We start from the raw sequence: 13,784 nt of genomic DNA, 5'->3' as shown, positions 1-13,784 counted from the left end.
ACAATCCTGATTTGAGAGGGCCGTCAGCAGCGCATGGTAAATCTGCAGGCCCCGCTGATCGCTCTTTGGGGGAGGAGAGGTCGAGGGAATCCTCTGTGACAGTGAAGGATTACGTCTTGTTTACTTGGGTAAATGTTGTAACTTCTTAAGTGGCTGGGTCAAAAGTAATCCCCTATCGTTTAGAAATAACCTGTCTGAGAACAGCCCTATTTTAGCCAATGCTTGACTCACTACCTGTATAGATATCTCTATGGATATCATCAGAAATTCACTTTTTTATGTAAGATGGTACTATTTTTATATTTTTGCAGTATTTGTGTCTTCACTCTTATTCCTGTAGACACAATACATTTGTTTTAAAAATGGTTACTGAACGTAACAACTTAAGGGTTAGAACAGGTCTTTATTCACAGTATTTGTAATCATTTGTAAACAGCATTAGTTAATGCATGTCAACCAGTATGGACTGTAAAAGGTTTGCAAAAAAAACATTGCATTATAAGTATGAGGATGTTCACACAGCACATGTTCTTGGGTTACAAAAAGAAATCTAGTCGGAGTATTACAGGTATATTCATAATGTGACAAAAATAAATATACCATAGTGCATGGTTTCTAAAACAAAGTCTAAATTGTTGAGTAGCTGGCTAGCAACAGCAAGGTCACAGGTTCGCGTCCCAGGGAATGCAAGAACTAATAAAAGCGTATACCTTTACAGCAATGTAAGTCACTTTGGATAAAGGTGTCTGCCAGATGCATACATTTAAAGCAGGGGTGTTAATTAAACACACCAGAACAAGCTAATCAAGCTTTTTAGACTCAGCAAAAGGCTACCAAATGACGTTAAATGCATTTGACAGCCCTGGGGCTTTTGTGCAAACTACAAATTGCATTTTATATCCCACTCATGGAAAGTTTGATTCAACCCAGTGCATTATGGGTGTACTTTTTTTTTTAACTCCATCTTGCCAGTGGCGAATTACCCCTGTGGTAGTGGAACAGGAAAGCATATCTAAGTCAAGATCCAACATATTCAGACAAATAAGAAAAAATTCAAACATCCAACAAGCTTCTCAACCCTTTCAAGGGCATTTGGTGAGTTTATGTTGCTTTGGGCCTCCGTCCAAATATCATTCCATTTTTATCCTTCGCCCCGCTCATCTCATGTTTCCAAGAGACAGGCTCCCGTAAAGAGATGCTCCTTTGAGACCATTTGGGATTATTTGCGTTCGCATGAAAAGTCTAGACTTGAGTTGTTACGTCATTAATTCCAACTGAATATATAATGCAGAGTCATTCTCAGCTCAAGTTCTTTAAAATTAATCCTCCTTTTGGGGATGAGTTATAATGATGTTCAAGACTGCTCATAACAGAGCTTCCGTAAATCGTCTTACACAACATGAAAAAGTAATATGACTAGTGCGGTCCATCCTATGTATTTCCAAAGTGACCTTTTCAGAGTCCAAAAACCAAAGAGGCTTCCAATCAAGTTCTCCAAAGACGCCATAGTTACAGGTTTGATTCCCAGGGAGTGTGAATGGTAAAATGTATCAATGCACTGGAAGTTGTTTTGAATGAAATGCATGAATGTAAATATTAGCAGATTCATAATATGAGTCAGCACAGGAGAGTCATGTTCTTGTTTTCTGTGGACTTGACCAATCCTAGACTCGAATGAAGTGGCCAAGCTCCACCTTATTACCTTCCGTTCTTTCTCAGATGTCGCGTGGGATAGGGGATGTTGGCCCGGTACTGTTGGACACTGAGGGGCTGTTGTTGGAGCTGGATGTGGGGAAAAAGGAGGGGAAGTAGGGGATGGCGGCCAGCAGCAGAGGGCTCATCTGGGGACTGTCGTCCGATGGTAAGGGGATCACTACATCATCCTGGTCCCACACGTGGAAGGCATTGGAATGGGACAGAGTCAGAGCCGTGGGCAGACGGGTCGGTCTGATGCTCGATATGTCGTCTTTTTCTGCATCGTCTTCATTAGGGCCAAGCACACAGTCTACCAGGCGATGCAAGGAAAAGACAGTGATGAGAACATATATTTTAAGGTAGAAAGCTTTTAACAGGAGTGTAAAAATACTGAGAAATTCTACTTGAATCGAAATATGGATATACTATAATTTTACTGTATTAAAATGCAAAAATGTTGAGTCAAAACTTTTTCCTCTTTGCTTTAGAGACTAAAATAGAGACGGGGAAGTGGATTAAAGAGCTTCTTACTAATGTTACACAAATTGCACTACAATAAGTAACTTATTGATTCCCATGTTTCTATATGTTCTGGTTTGGAGGATCTATGCTGAATCTTATTAATCTTTATGCTGAAGACAATACCCTGCAACAAAAACATTGTATAGATCCCCTAAAAACCATATAAAGGCAATACCATGGTAAAAGGATGATACTGGAGTGCAATACCATGACACTTTAAAAGATACCATGGCAATTTCTCATTATGCCAAAGCTTTCCCATTCTACAGAATAAACTGGAAAAGGTTTTGAACAGCTAACATGCTATTCACAAGGATTAGTTTCTGAGCTCACATCTTACCTACTACATCATTAGCGAGGTCTTTTATCAGATGTCCCACTATGGCATAGGCGACTGCAACAATCACCAGCGCGGCCATTAACAGGTACAAAACCCCCTTTGGTAAGGGGATGAGGTCTCGGGTCACTGGCTTGTAGTCTTTGAACATCGGGTCCTCGTTTGGAAAAGAGTATTGGAAAGCATGGCCAGTCTTATCCGTAAAGTTCAAACTTGTTACGTTGAGAGAATTCATTACCAGCCCTTTTTTTTTTCGCCAAACAATCCGCCCAAAAACTTTGATTGTTGATTTTCTGATTAAAAACTATTCGCTTTATAATAATCTGGAAAAGTGAGATAATTCGAGCAGTTAAGATCCAGGATCATTCATATTGCAACTTGTGTCCTCATCTTCATTGTTGAAGTTATGTATTCTTCAGTGCCTGCAGATTCTCGCTTCTGAGAGTGTACAGAGCTTCACCCAAGCCCAAGGTTCACAGGCGCGTGCTGCGCGTGCGCGTCCGTGCGCTGTCCGTGGTGCTAAAGCCTCTCACTGCCCGAGCGACTCTCGGTTGACTCCAGTAATACCAATCAGCCAGGAGTACATTTCCAAGACCGCCCACTTTCCGTCACTGGATAGAGGTAGATGATTTACTTTCACCCTGCTGCCCAAAAGAAGAAGATAATGCCGCCGCAGGCCCCGTCCCAAGTCCTTTAATTCGCTTAATTATGTCGGGAATTCCGCGAACAGGGCGATCCCTCCAAAAAGACCTGTTTTTTCATTGACACTTGTTAATTCCAGGTTATCAGACTAATCTTGGCTTTGTTTTGTGCGAAAATAAATCACTGTGCGTGACAGCAGCCCAGTCCGACACGTCACAGCCAGCGTGCCGTTGATAATTCAGTTTTCAAATTCAGATGATTTACATGGCGCTTTTCACTAAGAAAAAAAAAACGCTAAAATTCTCACGTGAACCAAAATTTTGGCGACGTGAAAATATTTAAATATATTTTTTTAAATAAAGTATCTGCTATATAGTTCATGATAATCTATAAAAAGTGTTAAAGAGTTGTTTAACGAATATTTTGGCAGATAAAAATACTAGTTGTCTCTTAAACGGTTCTATTTTGGAGAAAATTTCCAACTTTACTGTTTGTTAAGATCAAGTAGAGTAGGTAAGACACACCAAACCTTTGGGTTTTATTTTTTTATTTTTTTTTATTGGCACCACTTTCATACTGAAGACTAAGTAGCATTTCATATTGACAGAGCAAAATTCGTAATGTTAAGACATTAGTGCTGCTATTCTTCTACTACAGATTTACAGGATGATAGTCACTTGCATAATACACAATAAATAAATTATTAGCATAATAAATTGCTTAAGCTAAAAATTTGTCATGAATGTTGACAAAAAATATTTGGAGTAAACTAAATTGGACCTTTTTTGGGATGCTTATTAGACTTGATGTATGTAAATAGTCTGGACTATGACAATGAAGATTATAGACTTTCCTTTTTGTTTGTGTCACACTTAATTTAGAGCTTTTAAAGCAGTAGTTTTATGTTGACCATTTTCAAACCACATTGCCACAGAGTAACATGAAAGTAAAGGGGGCTCACTGATACACTCGGAAAAAAAAAAAAACACTTTTCAGACTAAATTCAGGATCAGGGGGCATTTTTTTGAAATATGAAAGTTCTGTCAGGATATTGTCAAATTAATTTTAAGCTACAGCTAAGCAGTTTTCCTCTTACATAACCATTTGAGCTTGTGCAGGTCAGGATTTGTTGATTTCATAATGGCCCTCTTCAAAATCAGCATAGCTTGACAGAAGACCATGAGCCCGTGTTAGTTATTTTGTTGGACTACATGAAAGGCTTTTTATCTCCTGTGTATTTCCTGATGGATTTCCAGCACTCCAGCTTGACCCCTGCAATAAGAATTATAAGAATAAATGCACAAGAGTGCTTACAGGAGATGAACAAAGATTTTTTTTTTTTGGGTATCATTTTTATACATAATGTTTTAATGGCTCGTATGGGAATATGGAGCTCATACTTGAGGGAGAAAACCCCACAGTTTTATTCAGAGGCCTAAACTGAGGGAAAATATGCAGTTTAGTGCAGTAGCTGATATTTATATGAGCAAATGGAAATTCTTAAGAGAAATCTCAGGGCCATTGCTGCAACTGTTGACATGTTTTACGAGACTATGTGGGAGGTGGTTATCGGCACAGGGGCAAGTAGTCACGCATTTCACTTAATTGGGTTTGTTTGTTCTTTGCACACACATTATCTTAAAATTTTGGCTGTTCAACTAGCCCAATACTCTCCTTCTTGGGAATTGTGCCTGGTTTGAGGTGAACAAAAGTTGAGCAGTCATAACATGTAGTGCAAGACACTGATGAATATGATCTTTCTGTGATTAATGTGTCAGCACATGGGTTAATATCAGATACTGTCTCTCTAAACATCAGTAGATTGACATCATGCCTTCACAACATCCTGTTCTCTTCTCTGTGTCCCTCGCTGTTTTCTATTTTAGGACGAGCTTTTAAATGAAATCTGGCACCTGGTTTGACTTTGAACATTTGTCCACCTATTTTTTTGTGTCACTGCTAGAAGTTAGTGTTCGGGAAATATTTTGAATTATGTGACTTTGCACCTTTTATTATTATTATTATTTTTTTTTTATATTTTTTTTTCAACTAGTTTCTTACTTTTGAGTAAGAATGTGGCATATTTAGCAGTGTATATAAACAAGAAAACCTTTTAGCCTTTAATTAGAGCCTTCAGAAATGGTTCAATAGTGCCATGCATAGATTTTACGGTAAAACGTTGAAACAAGGTCTCCTTTCGTTGTGCATTCGAACTGACATGTATGATCATTTGTATTGTAAATTGTAAATTGTAACATTTAAGCAATAGTTCATCTAAAAATTTTAAATTGCAGAATATTTTAGAATAAAAGTTCAAACAGCTGATAGAAATATCATGATACACAAGTAATTTACTCCAGTGCATCAATCAATCCATAATAACGCTTCCTCTTATAATAATATTGTCCTCTTACATCAAAGTCCACCAACATATTTGTTTAGATCTGTTTTGCATTTTTTCGACTGTAAACAAAAACATGATCTGTGCATATTTGTCCTCTGTTTCAGACAACACAGCTTTTTCACAGAAGGAATCAATACTCTTATGACTCTAACATGACTCTTAAAAAATTACTTGATGGATTTGTTTCTTACAAAATCACAGCTTTTCACTTCAGTAGACGTCAGTCGATGGACTTGAGAGGTGTGAATTACTTTTGGCTTATTGTAACATTTTAATTACACTGTTAACTATTTTCTTGTATTTTTACAGTACAGTACTGGCAGCACGGTTGCCAGCAAGTTACTGTATTGTTATTTACATTTAATTCACTTTACAGTACACAAGGCCAGTACTGTAATTGTACAAAACAGTATTTTACTGTATTTTTACAACATTTTCTCATTTTAGTCTTCTTCTGCTGTAATTAATACGGTATTGTACTGCAATATCTATATTGATTCATTACTGCTAAATATTACTATAATTTTCAAAATAATTACTAATAATGTTAATATTATAATTATAATATGTAGTTATTTCAGTATATAAATATATAGGAAGTAATATTATAATTATACTTCAGAATACCTGTGCAAATCAAAAGACAACCCTAACAATGTTCTTGTCAAAAATGTTTTATTCAATCAATTAAAACTATTACAACCATTTCATTTAAAACCATTGAATGTTCAGTGCATCAGCAATTCACAGGTATTAATGGCTTTTAAAGGGATAGCTGACACAAAAATTAACATTCTGTCATCATTTACTCACCCTCATGTTGTCCCAAACCTGTATGAATTTATTCCTTCTGTTGAACACAAAAGATGATATTTTCAAGAATGTTGGTAACCAGACAGTTGATGGTAGCCTTTGATTTCTATAATAGGAAAAAAAAAAAGTCAGTGGGTGCCGTCAGCTGTCTGGTTACCAGTATTCATTAAAATATCTTCTTTTGTTTCCAACAAAAGGATGAAATTCATACAGGTTTGGAACAATTTGAGGGTGTGTAAACAATGACAGAATTTCAATTTTTGGGTCAACTATCCCTTTAAGTTTGCACAAATGTAAATGAAACAAAAACATACAAGAAAAGAGAACTTGAGGATTGTGTTGAGTAAAAGAATGACAAATGAGCAATAACAACTTAAAACAACAACAACAAGTGTCCCATTAACAGTGGGTGGTGAGTGCAGGCTTCAGTTTGAAGTTTTCCATTCAAACTCCATCAAGGACTGAATAAAACTATTAACATGTGGGTTGATGGCTGTCACCTTCCTCTGCACCAACCTCTTGGTCCTCTTGCTAACTCCCTGTCTGGCAGTACACTTTAACTGTCTGGCATTTCCATCTTCAGGGTTGATTCTGACCAGGAACCTGTTAGCAATATCATACCAGTTAATAAATATGTAAAAAAAAAGACTAATGCACTCAACCTTTTTCTCAAATTCCTCCCGTCCTCCAACTTTTATTTCTTACTCAACTGTTGCACACATGATTTAAATACAATACAAAAGTGTAATGCAGAAAGAAATTCACTTGCCTCTGAACAAGCTCTAGTGTACAAGCAGCAGACTCCTGGTTCTCGATGTTGAAGATGTAGTAGCTTGCGAAAATCACTGCAAAGGCGGTTATAAATGTGTCACTGCTTTCCAGTGTCAAGATAATGTCTCCCTCAATTGATAGCATCCACTTGGATGCTGTAATAATTGATTGTCCTGAAAATGAAAGAACACAATGTTAATTACCTAAAATGTTTTATTCCAAAAACAACATTGTCAACAAAGTCCGTGAATGACTTAACTACATTCTTAAATGTTGCAATTTATACATTACTGTTTGTACACATTCATAGAGTATAATAAAAGTGAATAAAAATACTTATGTTGATACAGCTGTGTGTGAGAGAGTGGGTGTGAGTGTGTATCTGTGAGTGGATATGAGTGTAGCTGTAAAACATCTGTGCGTGAGTATGTACAGTATGTGTGTGTGTGTATCTGTACAAACATCTGAGAGTATGTACAGCATATTTACGTGTTTGTATGTGTGTGTGAGTGAGTGGGTGTATGAGGGAATATGAGTGTGTACAAGTATGTATATGTATATGTGTTTATATAAGTAAGTTTTTGTGTATGTGAATGTGTGTGTTTGAGTCAGTGGGTGTATGCATGTGAATATGAATTTGCATATGTGAGTGTATATGAGTATGTAGCTGTACAACTATCTGTAAGTATGTACGTGTTTGTATGTGTGAGTGAGTGGGCGTATGAGTGAATATGAGCATGAATGTTTGAGTGTCTGTGAGTGTGTTTATTTGAGTATGTTTGTGTTTATGTGAATGTGTAAATGGGTGTATGAGTATGTGTGTATATATGAGTGTAGGTGTACAAACATATGTAAGTGTGAATACTGTTTGAGTATGTTTGTGATTATGTGTAAGTGAGTGTATGATGGTGAATATGATCTTATGTGTGAGTGTCTATGAGAGTGTTTATGAGTATGCATATATGTAAGTGTGTGGGTGAATGAGCATGTATGTTTGAGTGTCTGTGAGAGTGTGTATGAGTAAGTATGTGTGTTAGTGTGTGTCTATGAGAGTGTCTGAGTTTGTGTGAGTGAGTTTACAAAGTGTGTGTTAGTGTGTTCCAGTGTGTATGATATGTTTGATATGTGTGTGTGTGTGTGTGTGTGTGCATAAATAATAAATTGTAGTGAAAAACCACATACTTACCAAGCATAATGAGCCTGGGTGTGTCTGGTATCACCTGCTGTGCCTCAATGTCTGCCTGGGTTGCCATGACCTAAACAAATTAAAACAACATGAATCAAAGTACAGAATATGAAGTAGCTACTATACATAAAACATGAGTATAAGGAGTACAACTTGTCAAATATTGTCAGTGATATTTTTCTTTCTTAAAATACTTTTCCACTGCTTATTTATTATTTAAATTTCCTATCTTAATAAAAATATTTAAAATATTGTCATTGCACAAAAACTCAGGGGGAGTACAAACTTTTTCATGTCCTTGTAGGCAAAATAAACAATAGATGTGTTTGAGATACTTACATCTGCCAGTATGAACAGGGATTCCATCGCCTCCCTGAAGAAGGCCATCAAAAGCAGGACAACTGAAGTCGCCATCAGATCTTGGTCTTGTAGGGTTCTTGAGTCATTCTCCATCTCAGTCAGCAGAGACTGAATCTCCCCTCTCCACTTCAACTTCTGATGCTGAAAGAAGTCTCAATCTGTGTAGAAGATGAACCAAGGTCTTAGGGGTTTGGAGAGACGTGAGGATGAGTAATTAATGACGGAATTTTCATTTTTGGGTGAAGTAACCCTTTAAAACATTGTATTAAAATGGCTAATACTTACAGAAAACTCATTCCCAGGCTGCAAAAATAAGTGGCCCACACTGTAGAGCTGTAAGAAATCAAAATACATTTTATTCAATTATGCGTTACTTGCCGTGGATGTATAAGTTAAAACATCACTGTATTTCATTCATTCCAACAGTGCATCTAACATATAGTAAAAAATTTATAAGCCTCTGTTTATAAATTGTTTTACATTTTTAAACTTTTTTTTTTTTTTTGGCATGCATGGGTCTTTGTTGACTAATAGATCATTATTAACTTTAATAAAGGCAATTTATACCTTTATTCATATTTTTAATTAATCATTATTTTTCCTTGCAATCGCAATGCTACAGAACTGGGTCTCCCGCCTAAATTAAATGAAATCCCTGAAGCCCAAATCACATATTTACGTTGCAGATGAAAATAACATATTTTTTAAGCCTTTTTTAGATGATTTTTTTTTTGTTTCTAAACGACTTATTCAAATAGACCGCGACGCGCTGCAGCACATCATCCGGGAAACAGTCACAGACTGCAAATCTTTTTAGCAGTTGGAGCACAGTGTCTATTATAATACTATAATTTCTTGGTGACAGGCTCGGATCGAACATTATGGAAAGGATCCCTACAGAGACATATTAGTTATTAATCCTACCAGACTCCATTAGCAAATATAGTAATTTTACCTCACAGACCATCGTAAAACACACTACATTCAAATTCGACATAAACAAAATAAAACTCACATTAACCATCTTCAACAATCACTAGGTCTGGTTTGGTCGAAATAAATCAGGTATAATTCGCCGAGTTAACGTTAGATGAAAATGACGGGACACACGAGGGAAACAGCGAGTAATGTTAGACATCTAAAGTTAACTCTCTAACGGTGTTTTTGCAACGTTCGCTGGCTAAACTTCCACTGTCATTTCACAATAAAAGCTATGTACTCCTTAAACCTAATTATAAAATTTAAAATTAACTTACCAAACTTCCAGATTTCCACAGAGAGAGACGTTCAGACATCTGTAAGTAAGCTGCGGCAGTTGTGTTGTGACGTCGTCTGTCAGGTGACGCGCTGTTTACAGCAATTCTGTATTATTGCCTGGCATATTACAGCCAAGTTACAGCTAGGTTACAGCAACACTAAAATATTCTGTAAAATGTTCCCGCTCAAACAATATTACTCAGAAAGCAATGCAAATTACAGTATTTTACTGTAATATAAAAATGAAGTATTGTACTGTAGGTTTTTACAGTAATGTGCTGCTAAATCTACAGCGACATTTAACAGTGTAGTTGTTTGGACTCTCATTCTGACGGCACCCATTCACTGCAGAAGATCCATTGATGAACAAGTTATATAATGGTAAATATCTGTTCCGATGAAGAAACAAGCCAAGCTACATCTTGGATGGCCTGACGGTGGAAAATGTTTTATTTTTGGTCGAACTATTCCTTTAACAAAGATAATAAAATACATACTGTAAACAATATTGTTCGTGTTAACTAATCAATAAGTTATATTATTTAAAAGTTGAACATTGTGCAAATGTTTGTACTTTTCTCCTGGTTGTCCCAGCTGGCTCAGCAACAGCAGGGATTATCTGTGTCCTCTGACACTCATTCATCTCATTATTACAGTCCATTATGTTCTGAGCCAGTCAGGCCTGGCCCGAATGTATTTCCATTTACGGATTAATGGTTGCTCCTGAGATGCTGACCTGAGACGGTAGTGCAAATTATGAAATTAGGTCTCCCTATAAAACTCACTGTTGTTGGATTGTAAATTGAAGGAGGATTTGAGAGAGAGAGAGAGAGAGAGAGAGAGAGAGAGACTCCGTTGGTCTTAACCATAGACTGTGTGGTCTTAACACAGCACTTAGAAAAATACCATGGGTTACTGGACATATCCCATATTTATTACATTTTATATATATTTTTTTATTAATCACTTATTAATACTTATTTATTTAGAAATAAGTTACATTGAAAATGGCCCATAAAAAATTTAATCTCGATATGTAAATAATATCACACGGCGCGTGCACGTCACGTGCATCATTGCGCGCTTCGGATTTTCGTAAATTGTAAACAACTCCGCTAAAAAAAAAAAAAAAAACTAGCATAATTACCACCCATTTGTTACTTTGTTACTATTACGGTTTAGAAAAACCACACAGACACATTATTCGACGGTGAAACATTTGAAAAGAGTAAGTTTAAGTCATTTAGATTTGCAAAGCAACGAGCTAGTTAACTAACAATATGATAATTTAACATGCTAACTTAAACGCGAAGCTTAAACCTGTAACGTAAATTTGACTTGATCTAATGTGAAATTGTACGTTATTACGTAACGTTACCGTATGAGTATGTACGATAAAAGTATCATAGTATCCTTTGACGTACTTCGGTGTTAAATATCGTGAAATCACTAGGTTTTTTGTACAATGACGCAAGTTAATTCCCGTGTTAATGTGTGTATGTACTATATGTAAGTTACTATACAGTGCATCTGTCATGTTAATCTGTACATACAGGGCCTAAAATTAACACTCGCCAAGTGCCAAATGCGAGTCATTGTTGGCGAGTAACGTAACGTTATATGTAAGTGTCAGTCTCCAGTTAGCGGGTACAACTTCTACGAATTATAACGGAATTATATACATCCACAATTGTGTCTAAATACGCAGTTTTGGCGAGTTACCTTGTAAACGTGTTCTTAATAATTATATAGTCTTAAATGACCGTCAAGAGTTATGTGTCCGTGTCATGTGCATCAGGTTTTAAAGAGACAGCGCAGATTTTAAAGTGAAACCTGCTGTAGTCTGTCTTTGATGTAAATCAAAGAACAAAAGAAAAAGAGAAATCCTTGTAATGTTCTGATAAACTTTAATAGCTTGAATAAAGACCAATCTGTATAGTTTATGCATATATAATATTGTTTATGTGAAGATTGTTTTAAAATCACTTAAATTTTTATATATTTCAGAGCCGATTAAATTTTGAAAATAATGGATTTCAATTATACTCCAATGCTGAATGGCTATTTTTAATAGGGAAAATTGAGGAAAAATGCACCAGTTTGGACAAATAAGAAACATTGTAAATATGTTTAATCATTGTAGTAGTAATAGCTGCCTGTTTTTGCAAAAAAAGAGTTTCATGGACGGTAAAATGTATCATTGCCATTGGCAGGTGTGGCAAAATGTTAGTTTTAAGCCCTGTGTACATATGTGTCATATATTATGTTTTAAAGCCATGGCTCAGCACTTCTTTGGAAATTCAGGCTCTATGACATTGCAGTCAACACCCAAATCTGGCCATCACCATTCTTCAAAGGTACATGTGTTTTTATACTCTGTGGTCAAATGTCTGATAATAGTATTGCTGCTAAAGTGAATTTCTTTTCAATGCAGATGTCAGATGATGGTTTTAACTCGACGGGTGAAACTCTGTCATTTGTTACCCTGAATGACAGCAATGAGCAGCAAAGGTGAGCCAGTAACAGGAAACTTATTCTTGCTTTTATAACTGTTGCTTGAAATTTTTTTTAGACATTTTGCCGATTTCTCAACCTATAACAGTGAGGACTCGGGTATCAGTGTTTCAAAAACCTCGACTAGAAGTTCGCCGGGCAACAGTACTATGGAAGATGCAGCAGTATTATCTCCCCCAAATTCACAAATAGATGAGATTGGAAAGAAAGCACAGGACCTTATTGAGAGAATCAATGAGAGACGGGCCATGGACCAACATGTGATGAACAGCTTTGAGGAAAAGCTCATTAAAAAGGTACTAAAAATGTAAAAAGAAATAGATAAAGACAGAAGAAACATTAGTGCCTGACTAATTTGTATTGTTTAAGTAGTTAATGTAGTTAACACAATAATAATACAAGCATAATATCTGAATATTTTAGACGTATCAGAATATCATAAAACATACAGTATGCTTAAAAATGAAACAGGATTTGGCATTTACTTAAGACAAGCAGGAACATGTGCAATTTCTCAAAATATCAGCCAATATTACTACTGTTTTCACTGTTGTATTATAATTTTTTTGGTGTCAAAGAGAATAAAAATATTTATATTTATTATTATATTATTATTCTCAAATTATTATGTTTTTCTATTTTTTTGTTTTGTTTTTGCGATCTGATGTATGCCTGAATATTCATTATGTTGATGAATAGTTTTTGAACAAGCTGTACACACTTCGAAGGCCTCAAACCTGTGAATTGTGGTCTTGGGGTTAACTTTTTTTTTTTTTTTTTTTTTTTTGGAGGAAACTTTGATTCCAAATGGTTTCCACAGGAGCTACGAGCATTTGCTTTGTTTGGATTGCATATGTGCATAAAAAGTAGTTATGTAGCATGGTTCAGCAACAACTGGCCTAACATATATAAAACCTTCCTTTATATTTGAATACAAACACTGCACATTTAGACATTTAAAGGAATAGTTCACCTAAATTGAACATTTGCTGAAAATTGACTTTCCCTCAGGCCATCCAAGATGTAGATGGGTTTCTTTATTCATCAGAACAGATTTGGAGAAATGTAGCATTACATCGCTCAATAATGAATCCTCTGCAGTGAATGGGTGCCGTCAGAATGAGAGTCCAAACAGCTGATAATACCATTTCAATAATCCACATCACTCCAGTCCATCAGTTAATGTCTTGTGAATAGCATGTCCAATAAAGAAACATATTCTACACCTTGAATGGCCTGAGGTGGAGTCTTGGGTGATCTATTGTTGTTTGAATCTGTGCAGG

General features: G+C 36.0%; 1 protein-coding gene across 2 annotated transcripts in view; it reads left to right on the top strand.

The window, feature by feature from the left end:
• The first annotated feature begins 3,106 nt into the window (after positions 1-3,106).
• syce2 (synaptonemal complex central element protein 2) overlaps positions 3,107-13,784 on the top strand; it is an 11,323-nt gene continuing 645 nt past the window's right edge. The window contains exons 1-5 of one of the 2 annotated variants that reach the window (XM_026214135.1): positions 3,107-3,175; positions 12,262-12,344; positions 12,422-12,498; positions 12,590-12,797; position 13,784. The exon at position 13,784 is cut by the window's right edge and continues 645 nt beyond it. In XM_026214135.1, the coding sequence (XP_026069920.1) occupies positions 12,264-12,344; positions 12,422-12,498; positions 12,590-12,797; position 13,784 (367 nt within the window). In that variant the 5' untranslated portion in view covers positions 3,107-3,175; positions 12,262-12,263. Of the gene's footprint in view, positions 3,176-11,068; positions 11,216-12,261; positions 12,345-12,421; positions 12,499-12,589; positions 12,798-13,783 lie in introns of those variants that run through there. The other variant, XM_026214125.1, reaches the window with a different exon arrangement.

Source organism: Carassius auratus, chromosome 3 (genome assembly GCF_003368295.1).
Source record: "Carassius auratus strain Wakin chromosome 3, ASM336829v1, whole genome shotgun sequence".
In the NCBI taxonomy this organism is placed as follows: domain Eukaryota; kingdom Metazoa; phylum Chordata; class Actinopteri; order Cypriniformes; family Cyprinidae; genus Carassius; species Carassius auratus.
Note: the sequence above shows the minus strand (reverse complement) of the source record. Positions and strands in the feature narration are given on the sequence as shown.